This window comes from Onychostruthus taczanowskii, unplaced genomic scaffold (assembly GCF_017590055.1).
Source record: "Onychostruthus taczanowskii isolate IOZ18803 unplaced genomic scaffold, ASM1759005v1 scaffold13, whole genome shotgun sequence".
In the NCBI taxonomy this organism is placed as follows: domain Eukaryota; kingdom Metazoa; phylum Chordata; class Aves; order Passeriformes; family Passeridae; genus Onychostruthus; species Onychostruthus taczanowskii.
In genome coordinates, this window is record NW_024498462.1 from 461,838 (window position 1) to 478,644 (window position 16,807).

Sequence of the window (16,807 nt, forward strand, 5' to 3'; positions counted from 1 at the left end):
CAGAATTTAGTTTTCTTTCATTGCTGCCACTGGATCTTTAGTTTCAGTATTTGAAATCCTGATAGATGGGCTTTGAGCAGTGCTAAATTCCGCCTCCCCTGTGATTTTACACACCCTTTTCTCCCGGGGAAAGGCAGTAACCAGACCCATCCTTATCTTATACTTGCTCAGAACTGTTCAGCAACAGTGATGCTGAACATTTGAGCTCTGCTGTTTCACTATGTTTCACAGCAATTTCTCCTTGGGCTGCTCAGTAACACACAAGCCAGCTGAGCAACTGGCAAGTGAAGGAGGTAATACAGATACCTGGATGTACCTTCATGGCTGCTTCTCCTCATATTTCACACTTCAGAACTAAACAATGTACTTACCCAACAGCCATGGCACTAGTCAGTGTCTGCCAGCCTCGTTCCAGACACAAGCTGCAAGAACAGATCCATCTTCCACAGGGCAACAGAAAAGCTAATTAGCATTCTCACTTGAGATTTTGCAACAGTGAGCTGTTCTAGCAAATGAGGCAGATGAAAAACATCACCAAACTCTTCATGCTTCACAATCAAGCTGATAACCACCATTAGATACCATATCATCTCAGCAAACCAGCTGCTGATGCTTTCAAATGTGGAAAACAAATTAAGAAAAAGAAAGAGCATTGGCTGCAGCCTCTCTTCCATACATCTTATCATCTCATTCCAGGTTAACTAAAAGCCATCCAAAGAAAGGGGTAAACTACTCAAGGCTCCAGGGAGATTATTTCATCTTCCCCTGTACTTAAAGAGTACCTAACAGGACCAAACCCTAATTTAAGGTTCTTGCTGTGGCAACATTAGCCATCTTAAAATGTTTTTATCTTTCCTATTTCACAATTTTTCAAGGCAACTTCTTATGCTTTTAGGCTATCACTTCCTCCCTCCACCTTTTCTCACCTAAATTTATTTCTAAGCTTACCCCTTGGCAGTCTCAACTCCAGAGACTCAGTGTGAGAACAGAAGCCACAGAAGGCTCCTGTCCCTACAGATTCCCTCAAGTATTACACCAGATAAAGCATTACTGTTGCCACCAGTGAGTCCTCTCCTTCCTGTCCCAGAACAGGAGTTCTGGAAGGTCCCAGCCACAGGCACCTGCAGCACAGAGCACAGACAGACAACTCTGCACCTGAGACAGGAATTGAGCTCCAGCTGACACACAGACAAGTCTTGCATCCCAGCTCCCTGCAAGCACAGCAGACACAGCCCAGGTATGTCAGCAGCTCCCCTTCTGCATTCTAACCTGCTGAAGTTGAAGGTCACATTCCAACCCACAAATAAAACTTGTTCTGTGACAAGGAAAACTGCTAGAAAATCCTCAGGGGTTGAACACCCTCTTTACAGAGCTATGCAAGAACAACTTTCATGCCATAACCAGAAGCTTCATTAAATTCAATCCACATGTGGACATTAGTATTAAAAAACAGAAGAAACAAGACACCAGATAAAAAAGGCTTAAAATCCACTTTAATAATGCATTCCTGTAACATTCCTCAGACAAACTCAAACTTTTTAGTGGGACAATTACAGTTTGTGTTCAAACAGTTTACACTAAATGAAAAATCTTGTAGTACTTCTACACAAAGGACAGGCAAGGTTAGGATTATACAAACATTTGTTTCAGTTAAATCTTCAGCATGAGATACAGTATCTTTATCCAATAGATTGTACTTTACTACCAGTAAAAAGAAAGAGATACAACACGTTATCAAAAAAATCCATCCAAACAGGAACCTCCCAGCCCTTCGGGCTGCACGACTGTCAACTACTTCAAAGAAACAAATGGTCCAGGTAAAAAGAGTAACTAACAAGTTAGGAGGGAAAAAAAAAAAAGGAAAAAGAAACAAACAAAACCTCCTCCAATTCACTACATGACATATCATTTGGAGCTATATAAATTTACAAAATCACGGGAGCTGCAAAGTACCCAAATGCTGCCCTGGTTCTCCAGAGGCTCCCCTGTGCTCTTAAGCAAGGTACACTACCCTAAAAAATGCCAAGACATACTGAAATTTTACCTAATTTAGTCTCATGATTTCAGCTGCAAATAGGAAACCTGGAATGGTCAAGGCATTAGGGTCCTTGCAAGATTTTACTGTTACTGAACCACGGCAGCCTCCCAGAATTCATTTTTCACTTTGAAATTAGGAATGCACCACATGAAATTTTCCAAAACCTTTTACCAGTCAGACTGCACTCCCCTTGTCCTAGAGTGGCTTTACCAAAACAGGCCCCAATTAACTATCTGTAAAACATCCCCCCTCCCCCCCAGGTTGAATGAACCTGTGTGGCCTGCCAAGATCTCTTTCTCTGGGGCGTGTACAGGGGCTAGCTTAATCCTGTTAGTATCTGCGACGCTTGTTAGGGCCAAAATCCCCCCCTGGATTTCCTCTGTTGAAGGCAGGCGGGTTCCCTCCCATGGCTCCAAGGCCTTCCATGGCTCCACCCTGGCCAAAGCGGTCTGGAGGTGGTGGTGGAGTCTGGGAACGAGGACAAGTGCAGAAGGTGCAGCAAGAAAAACAAGGGAGAACAAAGGGCAGTTAAAAGCAGTTTGAGTTGATTGATTCCAATTCTACCAGGATTCCACAATTCCAGCTGACCTCACTGCAAACCTTCACCCTGCCAAAAACATCCCCCAGTCCCAATCCTGCACCACTGGAGCACTGCAGGACAAAGCTCCTTTCCCCCCACAACCTGCAGTCAGACATTCTGGGACTGAGTGCACCACCTCACAGAGCAGAGCCCTGCTGTGCAGCAGGTGAGCATCTGAACTCACCTTCCCTTTCCACTCCTGGCTTCATCTTGCCCCTTAATTTCCCTGTGTAGTGCACATTCCCTTAACCTCAGCTGCTTCGCTGTCCCTACCACTTAGGTACAGAAGTATTTAGACAAATAAAACTGTTCTTTATGATAAAAAAATAAATCTGTGTCATAGCAGTCATGACAGAGCAAGAAGTCCGAGTAGGAATGTTTGCAGGAAAACTGTTTATTGGACCAGCTCATAAAAACCACTGAAGGAAGATGAACTTTCAGGACAAACTTTACTATGACTGCTGCTGTTTCTGCTGATGACTGGAAGTGCTGACACTGTGGGAGTGCCAATCCTCTGTGTGACAGAGAGGAATGACAAATGCCACAAAAGCCAGGGTCTATTGCAAAACCCTGCAGTAAAGATTAAAACTAAATCAAATAAGAAAATTTTAAAAAGTCAAACAAATAAGCATGAACATCACTGATTCTTTGCTTTTGACCTCCTAAGCAAATTAGCTGAACTCATTCTGGCATATGAGAATAGGAGACAACCCTTTTCTGGTTATGAAACTGGTGATGAACAGAACATTCCTGAAAGCTTGGCTTTATGCCTACAAGAATCTACTCTCAAAAAACTCTCAATTTAACAAAGTGCTTCCCATTAGGTCATTTAAAAACAACCACATATTACTGCTAAGATCTTTCTAACAAGCATTTAGCACTAGCTCTCTTGGATGTAAATTAAGCCATTATTAGACTTGGCTCAATCTCCTGAAAATTATCAGCTAGTACCAAGGCAAGATTAACTTCTAAAGATTTTAGCAGGAGTGAAGCAACAGGTCTGGGTAGACAAATAAGCTTCAACTTCAGCAGCTAGTGCTTAATACTGGAAACAACATAATATGCATTTTAGAGGTGTGTACAAAAAGCAGATGGAGATACACTACCATTCCCATGGCTCCATCAGGGATCATAGCTCCAGGACCAGCAGCAGGAGGTGCAGGAGCTGGGACATTGGTACCACCCATAGCTCCTCTATTGTTCATGCCAATGGTACCTGGAAAAGAAAACTGAGGAATAGTCCTGGCACACACACACAGTGAATGGAGTCTGCTCATCACCCCAGAGCCACAAAACAATGTTCCACACAGGGACAGAGTCCAGTCTATTAACCAGCTTTGCACTATCAGGTCAAGACCAGTTGATCTTGCTTTACAGCATGTTGTGTTTCCTGTCACATGAATACTTCCTCTTACTTGTCTGGGAGATTACTTTGACTGAGTTTCTAAATAAGAAGCCAATAAAATGAGATCACTAAAAAAAAGGGTAGATTTTGTAAGGAAATTAACATGCACAGGAACAAAGAATACTCTTACCTCCCATACCCATCTGTCCCATTCGCATGTCTGGTGGCTCCCTCTGGAAAGACAGACACTCATTTCAACTGATAATCAGGCTTTTAAAAATGTAATTATACAAACTAAAAGAGTTCTGAGGATTTACTACTGAACAATGTGTAGAAAAGTAATTCCCAAGGTAAATTTCAAAGAAAGGTAGGAGCAACCTTCACGTGATAGCTGCTGAATGAATAGGTCTCATTTTAAATATCTCATTATAAAAGGTTGTTTTTCAGAATTATAATAAAACATCCAGCAGCAAAGCTGCCATGCAGACTTTAACAAAGACATCTTGATGGAAAGATGTGCTGAGCAGTAGTAACACATTAGATGGAATTAGTTTTGCTACTCCCTCAGCATAGCTAAGAAGCTTTTCCTGTTGAAAGGAATGCAAGCTTACATAAAGACATAGTACTGGGTCACTTGCATTAAAATACCATTTAGTGAGCTCAATTTCTCTTTTATGAACCAAGCATCACAAACACCTGTCATGGATTTCTCCCACTGCAAAACCAGAGGCACTTCAGTTTGACACATATTTAGCTATTTTGCCTAGGGGCCAAGTTGCACCAGTAGGCATTGAACACTTACCCCCAGCTGCACCAATGCCATCTGAACAGCCCTACAGCTGCCTCCACAACAGAAAGTGGCTGGGACTGGAAACAAATTGCAAGGCATTTTTCTACAGAACTACAGATACAGTCATTAAAAGGCAGGTTACCACCAGGTTACACTACAAAAAAATACTTGACCAACTGACTTTTAAGTACAAGCATATACCATGCCTGCAGCAATGCCTTCAGTTGGGATCATTTTATCGTGACTAAGACAGACTGCAAGTTAGGGATATTGCCAGTCATATAATCATAACAGCCTTCTGCTTATGTGCTTCAGGACAGTGTGTGTGGCGTTGTTAGAACAGAATTAGTCAGCCTACATTTTTCTGAACAGCAAGACAGCTACAGAGGGTCCTACGTGAAGAGCAGTGGAACAGAACTGGGAGATTTACAATTTCCCAGCTAAACTGTATTAAGAATGGAGGGAGTCAATTTAGGGTACAATGCACTCCTGATGTACAGTCCTCCTACCAAGCTGAAAATTCACAGAAAGCTGTGCTGTGGAAGGGAAAATGTGAGTGCACAGATGTAATGGAAATGCAGGAGCACTCGTACCGCATCAGCAAAATTCCCTTTAAAGCCTTCCTGCTGGCGTCTCATCATCTCCTCCTGCTGCCTTCTCATTTCCTCCTCACGGCGCCTGCGTTCTTCCTCTTGCCTGTAAAGAAAGTCCAAGGATGCTCAGCACAACAAACACCAACCATCTGTATCACTGTGTTGCAGTGCTGCCTCATGGATCTTCATTGGAAACTTTACACTTCAAACTTTCAGTTTTGAGAGCTCATTTGAAAAAAGAAAAAACCACTTGTATGTGTGTGTGTGTCTCACAAGGAGCAGCTGAAGGAGCTGGAAGAGCTCAGCCTGGAGAAAAAGAGGCTCGAGTGGGACATTATCACTCCCTACAACTGCCTGACAGGAGGGTGGAGCCAGGTGGGAGTCAGTCTCTTCTCTCAGGTAACGAGTGACAGGACAAGAGGAAACCGCCTCAAGTCACACCAGGGAAAATTCAGATTTGACATCAGGGAAAATTTCTTCACCAAAATAGTTACAAAGCATTGACGCAGGCTGCCCAGAAAATGGTGGAGTCACCATCCCTAGAAGGATTTAAAGGATGTGTAGATGTGGTGCTTAGGGACATGGTGGGCTTGGCACTGTTAGAATTACAGCTGAACTCATGATCTTAGAAGTATTTTCCAACCCTATGTACACAGCAGCTCCCAAATGCATGCTGACTACATGCAATATCATGCATCAAGCCTGACAGCTCTCAAGCCCTTTCTATTACAAATAGTCTGGTAATCTTCCTGGGGCTTCTCAAAACAACCCCAAGACAAGGAAGTGTTACAATGGAGAGAGAAATCTCTGAGACCAAGTTACCCTCAAATGAAAACAGATGCTGGAATGGGATTTCCCAATCTGCAGCACTGAAGCCACTAAATCACAGCAGAGATTCTGATTTTTCTATCTGCCTCATAAAGGAGCTTAACTGAGACACAGAACTGTGAAGAAGCACATACTAATCAATGGAAGAAACTCCTAACTCTTCCATCTTAAACCAATTGTACACTCTTCCCTATGAACAAAAAAAAAAGCCCAAAGTAACAGGCACACTTGTGGTAGTAATTAAATTGTCACAATGAACAATCAGGTGCAGTGAAGAGATGTTTTATTCTGCTCTGGATTCACAGCATTTCACAACCTGCCCCCTTACCTGAGTTCCAACTGTTTACGTTTTTGTACTTCTTGGTTATGCAATTCCTCCATTCTCCTCAGCTCCTCCTGGCGCCTCATTAAATCTATTTAAGACAACAGTAAAAAACACAATCAGACTCATCTCCCATGCCACCCCTTACAAATTCCTGAAGTAGAACTCTAACACAGAAGAGAAAAAGGTAACAGAGCCTTTACCAATACAGTAGCATCTCCCCATGTTAGGTCTAAAAAGATTCAGTGCCAAGTCCTGCCCTTGGGTCACTACAACCCCCTGCAGCTCCAGCTGGGCAGAGGGGCTTGAGGAGACTCTACTGCTCTACAAGTACCTGAAAGTAGGTTAATGGTTGGACTTGCTGATCTTTTCCACCTAAACAATGCTACGATTCCATTTATTTGCTGCTACCATGCCTGGTTACAACAGAAGCAACCACCACAGCTTCCCTTCAGTGGCCTCCAGGCAGTCTGTTGAGCCACCCCCTCACAGACAGTGCAGGGCCCTGCTCCCATCCTGTGTTTATTTATGTGACTGATACCTTGCCTCATGAGCATCACTTGGTGCTCATGGCGAGCTGCTTCCATTTCCATTTCCAGCTTCTCTCGAGCTTCCTTGATGTTGCGATCTACTTGTTCCTGCTGCTGCTTCTCCATCTCTATCAAAGCCTTCCAACGCATGGCATATTCATATTCAAAGCTGCCAGGCTGTGCAAACCGAGGAGGCTGCTCACGCTCCCTGTCAAACAATGAAGAGCTAGTGAATGCTTCAGGAGAGCAAGGAGGAACCAAGAAAACTCCATTTGTGTGTCAAATCAATAGCAGACCCCAGTTAACTGTGCCTGAGACACCAGTTTGTTTGCTCCTCAGGCATCATCTTATTCCTGCATGGAAGCTGTCCTCCTCCATAACAAGCAATGACACTGCTTTCATAAGACACCAAGAGATTCTGGGTAAAGAGATTTAGAAATATCCTTGAAAACAACAGCCTTTGCTCCTGCTGCAGTTTATGGACAGATGCACTGCAGAAACAAACAGTGCCCAAATGTGCATGTTATTTTCACTCTGTACCTGTAGAACAGGACTATTCCTAATTCTGCCTCCTGAAGCTCTCATCTTCCTTACGTGAAAAACTCATGAGCTCATATGGTTTGCTGATGCCAACTGCTCAGATCACAGGATTCTTACCCATACTGGGAAGCCTTCTAAGACTCTGGTCTTATACCTGGATAACTCTACAATCTCCTAATGCTAGTCACATAATTCCTTAAATTTCTACTGTGGGTTCAAATGTTTCCTACAAAGCCTTTCTGTAATACATCCCAGGGAATCTCATGTCATCTGTGTTATCTCAAATTGACCTAATTTTTTTATTCCAACAACTGAAATGGACTTATACAAACTATGTGAAGGATGCCAGTCTTATCCAGCAGTGTGGATTCAAAATCACTGCTTTCTTTCAGCCAATCATGGCAAGAGAAGAGTGAATGAATTCTCCTTTCAAAGTCAGGTCACATTTATGGAAAAAAACAGGAGGACCTGATGAGCACTGATGAGCCACCCTTCTAAGAATGAGACACTAGCCCACAGGCACTCTCCTCTCCTGCTGCATGCCAGGCACATACTTGTGATATTGCTGGTTTTTGATGACTAGTTTCTCTGGTAGACCCTCCTCATCATCATACTGATCCATGGGCTCCACAGTGACAGGGCGAGGGAATCTGTAATGAAAAAGTGAGATGCCTTCACGAAAATTCAAGAACAAGCTTGCAGTTGTGGAAAGCACAACTTAAACTGCTTTTAGCACTGCTCAAAAACTCAGAGCAGCTGAGGATCTCAACCAAGAAGTGAAACCAGGAATCACTTTGAACTCTCTTTTCTTTTTCTCTAGAATAGGAGTATAACTAAGTCAAAATACTTGTTTAATGCAAACCAAAATTGTACTGGAAGAATAATACTTTTAGTTACTTGCTTCAAATTAACAGCTTAACTGGAATCCTGACATGCTCCAGTAGGATCTACTCAGCATGAAGTCTTGTCTCTAGAGTGGCACAAGTCCATCTGCCTTTTTATGGCCGTCTAAAGCAAAGAGTCACTACACCACTCCTCACTGGAGGCTGCAGGCTGAACCATCCAGTCATCCTCTCCTGCTGAGGCCACCATGTGCTATTGTTGCTTGGCAACAGTGCCCTAGGAAGGTCCACTGGGCCCTTGTCTCAATTTCCACCCCCCAGGGAATCCACTGGAGCACTTCACAATAGACACTGCAGATGTGCTTCTGTCTTCCTGGCTTCTGCTTGCAGAATATTGACCTGGTCTCTGAATCAGCTCTCCACCACAGCACTGACACTGCTCATCCGCAGCACAACGCAGCACCCCAGCTTCCCATGAGCTCCTCAGTCCCATGTGCCAGGGCTGGGGAAATGAAGAGAGATGATCCTGTTGTGCCAAGTGGCAATGGGTACCCAGGCTCCAGCAGGAAGGCAGGATATGGAAGGCTAAAATCCATTTCCTCAGCTGAAGATCCATAATGCACTTTCATGTGACATATTCCATTATTAATAGTCCTATTTTTTTAACATCAACAGATTTCAAACAGTTTATCTAGCTTTCCTGTCTTGAACTAGGACAAACCAGAACAAGTTTAATCAAAACCAAACCATGACCAGAAAGGAACAATAGACTTATTTGTGGGCTTATTTACCAGAACCTAATGTACTGATAACTATAAAGAGACTGAATGTTAACCTTAGTTATGCATTGATAGTGATTAGTTTTGCATGATCACTTTTAAAAATCTGTTTTCATGGTTCTTTCAGGTATAGACTTCTGACTCAGCAAAAGCTCCCTAATAGTAATCCTCCTGTAGAGCACTACTCACTATGCTGGTTAGAGAAGCATCAAGAAGCATCAGGGAGAAAAATCCCTATTAAAAGAAAAACCTGCTTTTTGAAATGGAATATGCTTGTGTATAGCTGTGCCACTGCAGATCCACAGGAGGTGAGAAGCATAAAACTTTAAGAAATTCCTTTAAAAATTAGCAATATAGCTCCATTTCAGGAAGTGTTCTAGTCACAAATTCTAGGAGCATAACACAAAACAGAGTAATTTTTTTCCAAGAGATCAGTAATGGCTCCCTCTTAACAGAGCAATAAGCTGCTTTGTGGAATGCAACTGGAATTGGTCATTTGCTTGAGCAAGTCCACATAATTATGAGAACATGCTTTTCTGCCTTATTACATTCAAGCACACGGAAAACAGTTTATAACGGTGAAAACTCCAAACAATCCAATCTATCTGAGCAGCCTCTCCAACAGATTCATGCCCACAGTGGCATTCCACCCCATGGAATCCCATCCCAAGACTCTTCCCATTAGTGACCCAGAGTGCACAATTAACACGCTTGCACTCGGTTTCCAAACAAGTTACAGGGATGGTCTCTGAAATAGGTCCTGCTCTTAAAGGCTGCTTTAATTGCCCTAAGGTTGTTTTATGGAGAAGTTTATTGGGAAGTTTTATGCACTTACCCCACCGGCAGCTTCCCTGAAGAAAGTTTTCACACCTGAGCTTCAGCACAGGCTGTCTCTTGTTGGAACAAAGCTAAATAAAATCTCCCCGGGCCAATCCCCCAGCACCTGGTGCCCCATCTGTCCCACTGTGCTGTTAGAACCAGCGCTCACCAGCCAACGCCACCCAACCTGCACATGCCAGCAGAGCACCTCTCTCCATCCACACTTACGTAGTCAGCAGGAAAGACCCATCACTACATCTATCCAGCGCTTTCCTAGCAGCAGGCTTCCCTGAGAACTCCACAATGCCTTTCCCAGAGGATCGTCCTCTGTCATCCACAATAACCACAGCCCTTTCCACCTGGCCAAACACCGAGAAGGCTTCCTCCAGGAGCTCGTTGGACACAAACTGAGGCAGGTTCCTGACGGTCAGCGAGGCGCTGTGGCAGGCAAAGCGCACTCGGAGCTGCTTCCCGCGCAGAGGCATGTTGTCCAGTTCCACCTTGGCAATCTCTGCCAGAGTGCGAGTTTCCTGCAGATAAAAACAGCCTGCGTTAAAACTCCCAGCAAGGCACGGGATTCAACGCCAGCTTATTTCTCCACAACAAGTACTTCTGAGAGAAATAAATGATTTTCCCACAGCTTGGTAAGAAGTGTGCCAAAAAGCACAGCTACTCCTTATCATGAATGACTGAGCAGGCAGAGTTTGGGGGCGGGGAGGGTGAGAAATATATAACAAATACCCAAGTTTAGTCCAAGAGCTAGTGTGAACTAGCAAACAATGAAATGTTCATTATGACACATAATTATATTAAGGCTATAAAGCACTTTAAAAAAAATACAAATACATTAAAAAAAACAACCAAGATTAATCTATTAACCAAGTCTGATAAGGAAATGCTGACAGTAGGACAATCCATTAAAGACCTTCTATGCCACTTTCACACCTTTCCACTCATCTAATTAAGTACCAAGCAGCTGCACTACATGAAAGTGGCCCAGATATGGGAGTGGGAACCCCATCCACCCACCTCAGGACTTTAACAAAGGTGGTGCACGAGCCACAGAAATCTGAGAACCACTCTATGGTGGTACCTACTTCCCCTTCAGCCACACTTCAACGTGACCATCTAGAGATCCCCTAGCCCAAGACCATTAAACACGCCAGAAATGCTGCACAACAAACTATGCCCATAGTAATGCCATATTCCAGAAATAGAAAAGTTCACTTGGTCTATAATAGCATCACATTCATGTGGAGTTTTTCTTTTTCTGCTTTCTACCAACTGATTTCAGAATAAATTTATCAGATCTCTCATAACTCCTGCCACAAGTTGCCTAAATTCACGTGTCTCCTAATAGCAAGGCCTAGACAAATCACTTGGAAGCTAATCCCATATTCCAGGTTACTAAGATCATCAGCAGGTGTAATCAGCAAGACATCTGAACTTTCAATTAGCAATACTGCTGCATTGTGAGCCATCACCACAAAACTCCCCGAAGTGCCAAGTCACTCACCAGCCTGATAAAACCAAAGCCTTTGTCCTTGTGTATGAAGACTTCCCCTGCCTTGCCATACTTCTCAAACAACTTTCTCATCTCTTCCTCTGTAATATCTGGGGGCAGATTCCCCACAAAGAGGCGGCTTCTTTGGGTGAAGGTCTTTTCACCGGGTTTCCGGAAATTCTTCAGGTCAATAGTCAGGCCTTCATCTGAGGGGAATAAGGTACACAGCTGCTCTACAGTTGGGGGGATAAATTTTATTAGGTTTCATCACAGTGACTACAGAGACACAGGATAATACAGGTAACACATCCGTTCATTTTGGTCTTAAACCTCTCCAGCCATCTCTCCAGCAAAGAGGGGGGTTTTATTTTAGAATGGCCCCACAGCTTTTTTTAAAGAAAACTGAACCTCAGGACTTATTAACACAAGTGAATGACAGTCTAGAACTGGAGAAAACAACACAACTTGAAATAACATCAGATATTTCACTCAAACTTTTTGAGATCTGGTCAAGGCAACTGGCCCCCAAAATATCAACTGCAGTCACAACACAGGATTTTGCTATTACGACATGAATAATTACAGAAAAGCCACAGGTTAGCCAGAAAACAGACTTTTACTCAAAAACACACCAAAACAACTCCAGGTATCTAGAAAAAATACTTAAATAAGAGGAAATTTTGTTCAGACAGATAATATTCTATGAGATGGGTGCTGGAGTATGAGTTTCCAAGCTGAAGAGAAGACTGGAATAGTTAAAATAGTGGGGAAAAATACCAACCCAAAATTACAAAAAAAAAACCCCTGCCATATAAGTGAGCCCTCAGAAAAAATTACAAGGAAAAAAAAAATCCCTATTCAGTAAGTTCTCCTAGAAGGGATTTTTAAAGTTGGAAAAGACCTCTGAGATCAAGTCCAAGGTTAAAATATTTTCTGAGCTATCCAAGAGAAATAAACACAAACAGTAACATTCTCAAATCCCCACAGGCATATACAATCTTTAACCCTTAATTCAGCAAGAGTCCAGCATCATCCTGAAAGCTTTGTTATGTGCCAGACACAGGGGTGGATTTAGCACCACTTTATCACCCTGTGCCCCTTCTTAAACACACATGCAATTTCACTACACAGGACTACAGGAAACAGAAAGCAACTCCTTTGCTTTGCAGGGGACACGAGTCATGGTCACACATAAGGAATAAACTGTGAACATCAGTGACTTGATTCCAGTTACAAAACAGGGCACTAAAATGAGAAAGACTGTCCAAGCAAAGACAACCCTCTGATGGGAGTAAGCACATCCCCATGGCCAACACTAAATAACCAGACTGAGAGTGTGCTCAGAGAACAGCAGCAGAGCAAGTTACCTACTTCACACAGCAAAGGTGCAGGAGTGAAACATTTTGCCTTGTTCACAGCATTACTATGAGTATTTGGGGATCAATTGCAAGGGCTGTGGATACAACACCAGGTATTTGGAGCAGAGTTACTCTCAGGGGAACACAGAGTACACTGTTCTGCCTCAGGAGATCCATGCAAAGGAGGGAGACACAGTCACTCACTCAGTACAAGCTGATTCCTGTGGGAATTCCACGGTACAGCTGTACTGTTATTGTTTTCAACCTGACTGGAACCGGCTGCTCTGCCACTCTTGTCTGTTATTGTCTGGGAACTGATAAAGAGCCCGTTCAACTCCACCACTTAACAAAAACACGCTGGATTTTTACCAGCCCAGTATCCTTGACACAAAAAAACCCCACTCCGAGGAATCACACAAAGTGCACAGGTGACTTCTACACATTTTTTGTATTCAACCGCCAAAGTGTCCAAACTTTAAAAAAAAAAAAAAATCCACATCTAATAAAAGTAAAGCACTCTTTCCCTATCCCAAAACGCTAACGGAGATGTCTCGCCACTTCTACAGCATCAGGTTAGATCAGTTCAGGCCCCTGAAGCCATTAACGCCTTCTGCCCCAGCTCACAAGCAGCCGCTCCAGGAAAACCCGGAGACCCGCTGGAGCAGGACGGCTTTCAGCAACGCCGACGGAGCGGGGCCGAGCCGCGACCCTGCCGCCCCCGCGACCTCACCTGGCGTCGACACCGACCAGGGACACGGACACCGGGACAGGCACCGGCCCCGTTAAAAAAATCAGTCTTAAGAGGTGCCTGCAGATCGCTGCAACAACATTTTCACTACAACATAATCTTCCCCGATTCCTCCTCCTGTATAATCTAGTCACTACTCTAGCAATCGAGCTTCTTAAGTCTCTAGTTTCCTAAGAAAACCTGTATTGAGAAGCCATCTGTTACGCCAGGGGAAAAAACGGGAACCAGACAATGAAAGACAGAGCTGGTTAGATTCGCGACGCTTACAGACACACTGACAAGAACACATTGACTTTCCAACTAGAAGGATCTTTTCCTGAGATTTTGAGACAAAGACAGAACCTCTATATAGCTTGCCCTGGTTTTGGGAACGCAAGAAACTCACGAACACAAAAAACTTACGAACAAACGCCACGGGAGTCGCGTGTTCCTTCGAGCGGACTGAGCAAAACCACAAGAAAAGCCACAAATAGAACCCAGGCGCAATTAAAACCGTAGCTTCCAACAAGGGAAAAAAACTGATCTAGCAGGAGATGCTGCAGCCTGCTTGGGAATCTACGGATTTATTGGTTTAACTCGGAAAACCGGGTTCCTTTTGTTCCTGCCGAGACCTGTTGCACCCCCGAGGGCCGCAGCTAACCCGAGGTTTCCCGCTGCACCGAAGCGGTCGCTCAGCGCCTACCCAGAGCGGGGCCGGGCGGGCCCCCGCGGCGGGCCCGGGACTCACTCTGGCTGTTGGCCTGCTGCCCGTTCGCGGGGATGGACGGCGGCGGGTGCTGCTGGTGCTGCTTGCGCGGAGCGTGGTTCTGCTTCTCCATGTTGAACCCCTTGTTGCCCTGCATCTTCCCCACCTAAAAGCAACACACGCGCGGTCGGGAAGCGGCCCGGAGCTCGGTCCCGGGTGGCTCCCGCGGGCCCCGCGTGCAGGGGCGGGGCGGGCCGCGCAGGCCGCGGCCGGGCCCCGGCGGCGACGGAGCGGGGCCGAGCCGCGACCCTGCCGCCCCCGCGACCTCACCTGGCGTCGACACCGGACAGGGACACGGACACCGGGACAGGCACCGGCCCCGGACACGGACACCGGGACGGACACGGGCACCGGGACCGCGGCGGCCCTGAGAGGAGAGCGCGCGGCCGGAACTCGCGCAGCCTAACACGGCGCCCCTCTCCCTGAGCTCCTATTGGCCATCTGGCGCCCGCCGCCGCGCCGCTAACTGGCCAAGCCCGCTGTCACTCACAGCGGCCGCCGTAGGGGGGCGGGACCAGCCGGCCGTGCGCGGACCCCATTGGTCAACGGAGCGGCAGCGCGCGCTGCCAATCACGGCGCGGACACCAAGCTTGGGTGAGAGGCGAGCGGGGGACAAAGGGAGCGCCGCGAGCCGCCCCGCGCGCGGTGCGCAGGCGCGGTGCGGGCGCGCGGGGGCCGCGCGCTTTTAAAGGGCCAGCGGCGGCGGCGAGCGCGTGCCGCCCCGCCGCGCCCCCAGGATGGCACCGGGGCGGGTCCGGCCTTGGCTCCTCCGCCCCGGCCAGTGAGCACCGGAGCCCGGGCGGCGCCGCGGGGCCGCCCTGTGCCGATCCGGTCTCCTCCAGACGTTCCCCATCCCCGTGCCCGCCGCTTGCCGCGTCCAGCCGTGGGCTCCCCCGTGTCGTCCGGACCCCGTTCCCGTCGCTGCCCCGCTGCGGGGAGGAAGGCGGCTCCTGCCCCTGGGAACGCACCGGGCGCTCCCGGAGCGCGGTCACATCGTGCCTCGGGCGGGTTTCGTTTCGCCGCCTTGCAATAAAGCCTCCCGCTTCCCGCCGCCTCGCCGGTGCAGGTGCCGTGCACCCGCGGCCAGCCCGCTCCCGGGCGCGGTAACCCCGGGCGGCTCGCAGCCCTCGCGGAGTGCCCGCTTTCCCGCGGCTGTGCCCCGGGTCCCAGCCACGCTCAGCCCCGTGTGCCCGCAGGCTGCGAAACCGCAGGTTCCCGGGGGCGGGAGCGATGGGAGAGCCCCCCGGTGGAGCGGGGCGGCCAAGAGCTGGGTGCTGCCCCGCTGAGAGGAGGGGCCCGGGTCCCGGCGGCAGGAGACCCCCGGGGAGGCGGGGAGTGCTAGCCTGGCGGGGCGGAGCGGCGCGGGGGGCACGGACGGAGCGGGAAGGGGGTGCCGCGGGCGGCGAGGCCAGGTGGGCGCTGTCATGGCTGGGGAAGGGCACGCCGGGCTCTGCGCGGTGCTGCGGGAGCGCAGCCCGGGCACGGGAGGGGGATCCCGGGGGGAGGCGGTGCCGGGAGCGGGGGGCGCCGGCCCAGGCGGTCCCTCCCGGGGGCGGTGCCGCGTCCCGGGCCCCCGCGGAAGCCCCGCCCGGCCGCGCTGTCACTCACCGCCCCGGGGAGACGCTCCAGCTTCGGGGAGGCGGTGGCGGCGCCCGGGCTCGGCCGGGTGGGTCCCCCCGCGGGCAGGTAGAGGCCGTAGCGGTGCGGCCGGACCGGACCCCCCGGGACGGCAGCGGGGCTGGGGCCGGGAGAGGTGGCAGCGAGAGGGTTAAGGGGGGGGCGGGGAGCGGGGTGGCGAGCCCATTCCGTGCGATCCGCTCCGGGCTTTGCGGGTGGCCGCGTGGGCACCGGCGGGAACCGGGGCGCCCCGTTCCGGCCCTCGACCCCCGCCGTGCTCCCCCCCCGCACCCTGCCGTGCCCCGCCAGACCGCGGCCGTCGCCCGCGCCCGGCTCCGTGCTGCCCGCCCGACCGGACCCGCTCCGCCAGGCGGATCCGCCCCAGGTTTTCCAGGCGCCCGTGGCGATCCGGGCTGTGGCGCCGCTCCCGCGCTCGGTGCTCCGCTCCGCGTTTCCGCGGCTGCCGCTGGTGAGCGAGTCTCGCGAGCCCCGGCCCCACCGCGGCCTATCAGAGCGCGTCCCTCGCTCCGCACAGCCAATAGAGCGCCGCCGCCGCCCCCCCGTCAGCTTGCAGCGCGTTGAGGGCTCCGAGCGGCGCCTCCATTTAAAGGGGCCGCGACCCGAATCCGGGTTCTGGGTAGAGCGGGCGGCGCAGCACCGGGAGAGCCAGGTACGAGCGGTGGCGGCCGCGGGCGTGCCCCGGCGGTGTCCCGGGAGGTGCGGATGGGGCCATGGGCCGGTCTTGGGGCCCCGTGAAGGGGGGGCGGGGCGGGCGCGTGCGGCGCGGGTACCAGGCTGGGGGGGTGGGTGAGCCCCCCGGGGTGGGGGG

At 48.9% G+C, this 16,807-nt stretch overlaps 3 protein-coding genes across 8 annotated transcripts in view; 1 reads left to right on the forward strand and 2 right to left on the reverse strand.

The window, feature by feature from the left end:
- Nucleotides 1-1,473: 1,473 nt before the first annotated feature.
- NONO (non-POU domain containing octamer binding) lies at nucleotides 1,474-16,325 on the reverse strand. 4 transcript variants are annotated; one of them, XM_041396335.1, is made up of 11 exons: nucleotides 15,970-16,325; nucleotides 14,299-14,467; nucleotides 11,523-11,716; nucleotides 10,235-10,536; nucleotides 8,121-8,216; nucleotides 7,038-7,234; nucleotides 6,503-6,587; nucleotides 5,347-5,449; nucleotides 4,154-4,196; nucleotides 3,725-3,834; nucleotides 1,474-2,506 (listed from the first exon to the last, which is right to left on the reverse strand). In XM_041396335.1, exons 2-11 carry the CDS (start codon nucleotides 14,456-14,458, stop codon nucleotides 2,369-2,371), a joined length of 1,428 nt encoding a protein of 475 aa, XP_041252269.1. In that variant the 5' UTR covers nucleotides 14,459-14,467; nucleotides 15,970-16,325; the 3' UTR covers nucleotides 1,474-2,368. The 4 variants fall into 4 exon arrangements, with proteins under 4 accessions (XP_041252269.1, XP_041252270.1, XP_041252272.1 ...); XM_041396336.1 differs by having other exon boundaries at nucleotides 14,344-14,467; nucleotides 15,970-16,321; XM_041396338.1 differs by lacking the exon at nucleotides 15,970-16,325 and adding an exon at nucleotides 14,632-14,783.
- The window catches only part of LOC121331900 (translation initiation factor IF-2-like), a 2,144-nt gene continuing 218 nt past the window's right edge, over nucleotides 14,882-16,807 (reverse strand). The window contains exons 2-3 of the mRNA XM_041396732.1: nucleotides 16,014-16,611; nucleotides 14,882-15,964 (exon numbers count right to left, since the gene is read on the reverse strand). Of these exons, the coding sequence (XP_041252666.1) occupies nucleotides 14,904-15,964; nucleotides 16,014-16,611 (1,659 nt within the window). The 3' untranslated portion in view covers nucleotides 14,882-14,903. The remainder of the gene's footprint in view (nucleotides 15,965-16,013; nucleotides 16,612-16,807) is intronic.
- ZMYM3 (zinc finger MYM-type containing 3) overlaps nucleotides 15,984-16,807 on the forward strand; it is a 31,561-nt gene continuing 30,737 nt past the window's right edge. For 2 of the 3 annotated variants that reach the window (XM_041396332.1, XM_041396334.1), the window contains exon 1: nucleotides 16,556-16,648. The gene's annotated coding sequence lies outside the window, so the exon portion shown is untranslated. Of the gene's footprint in view, nucleotides 16,028-16,555; nucleotides 16,649-16,807 lie in introns of those variants that run through there. The other variant, XM_041396333.1, reaches the window with a different exon arrangement.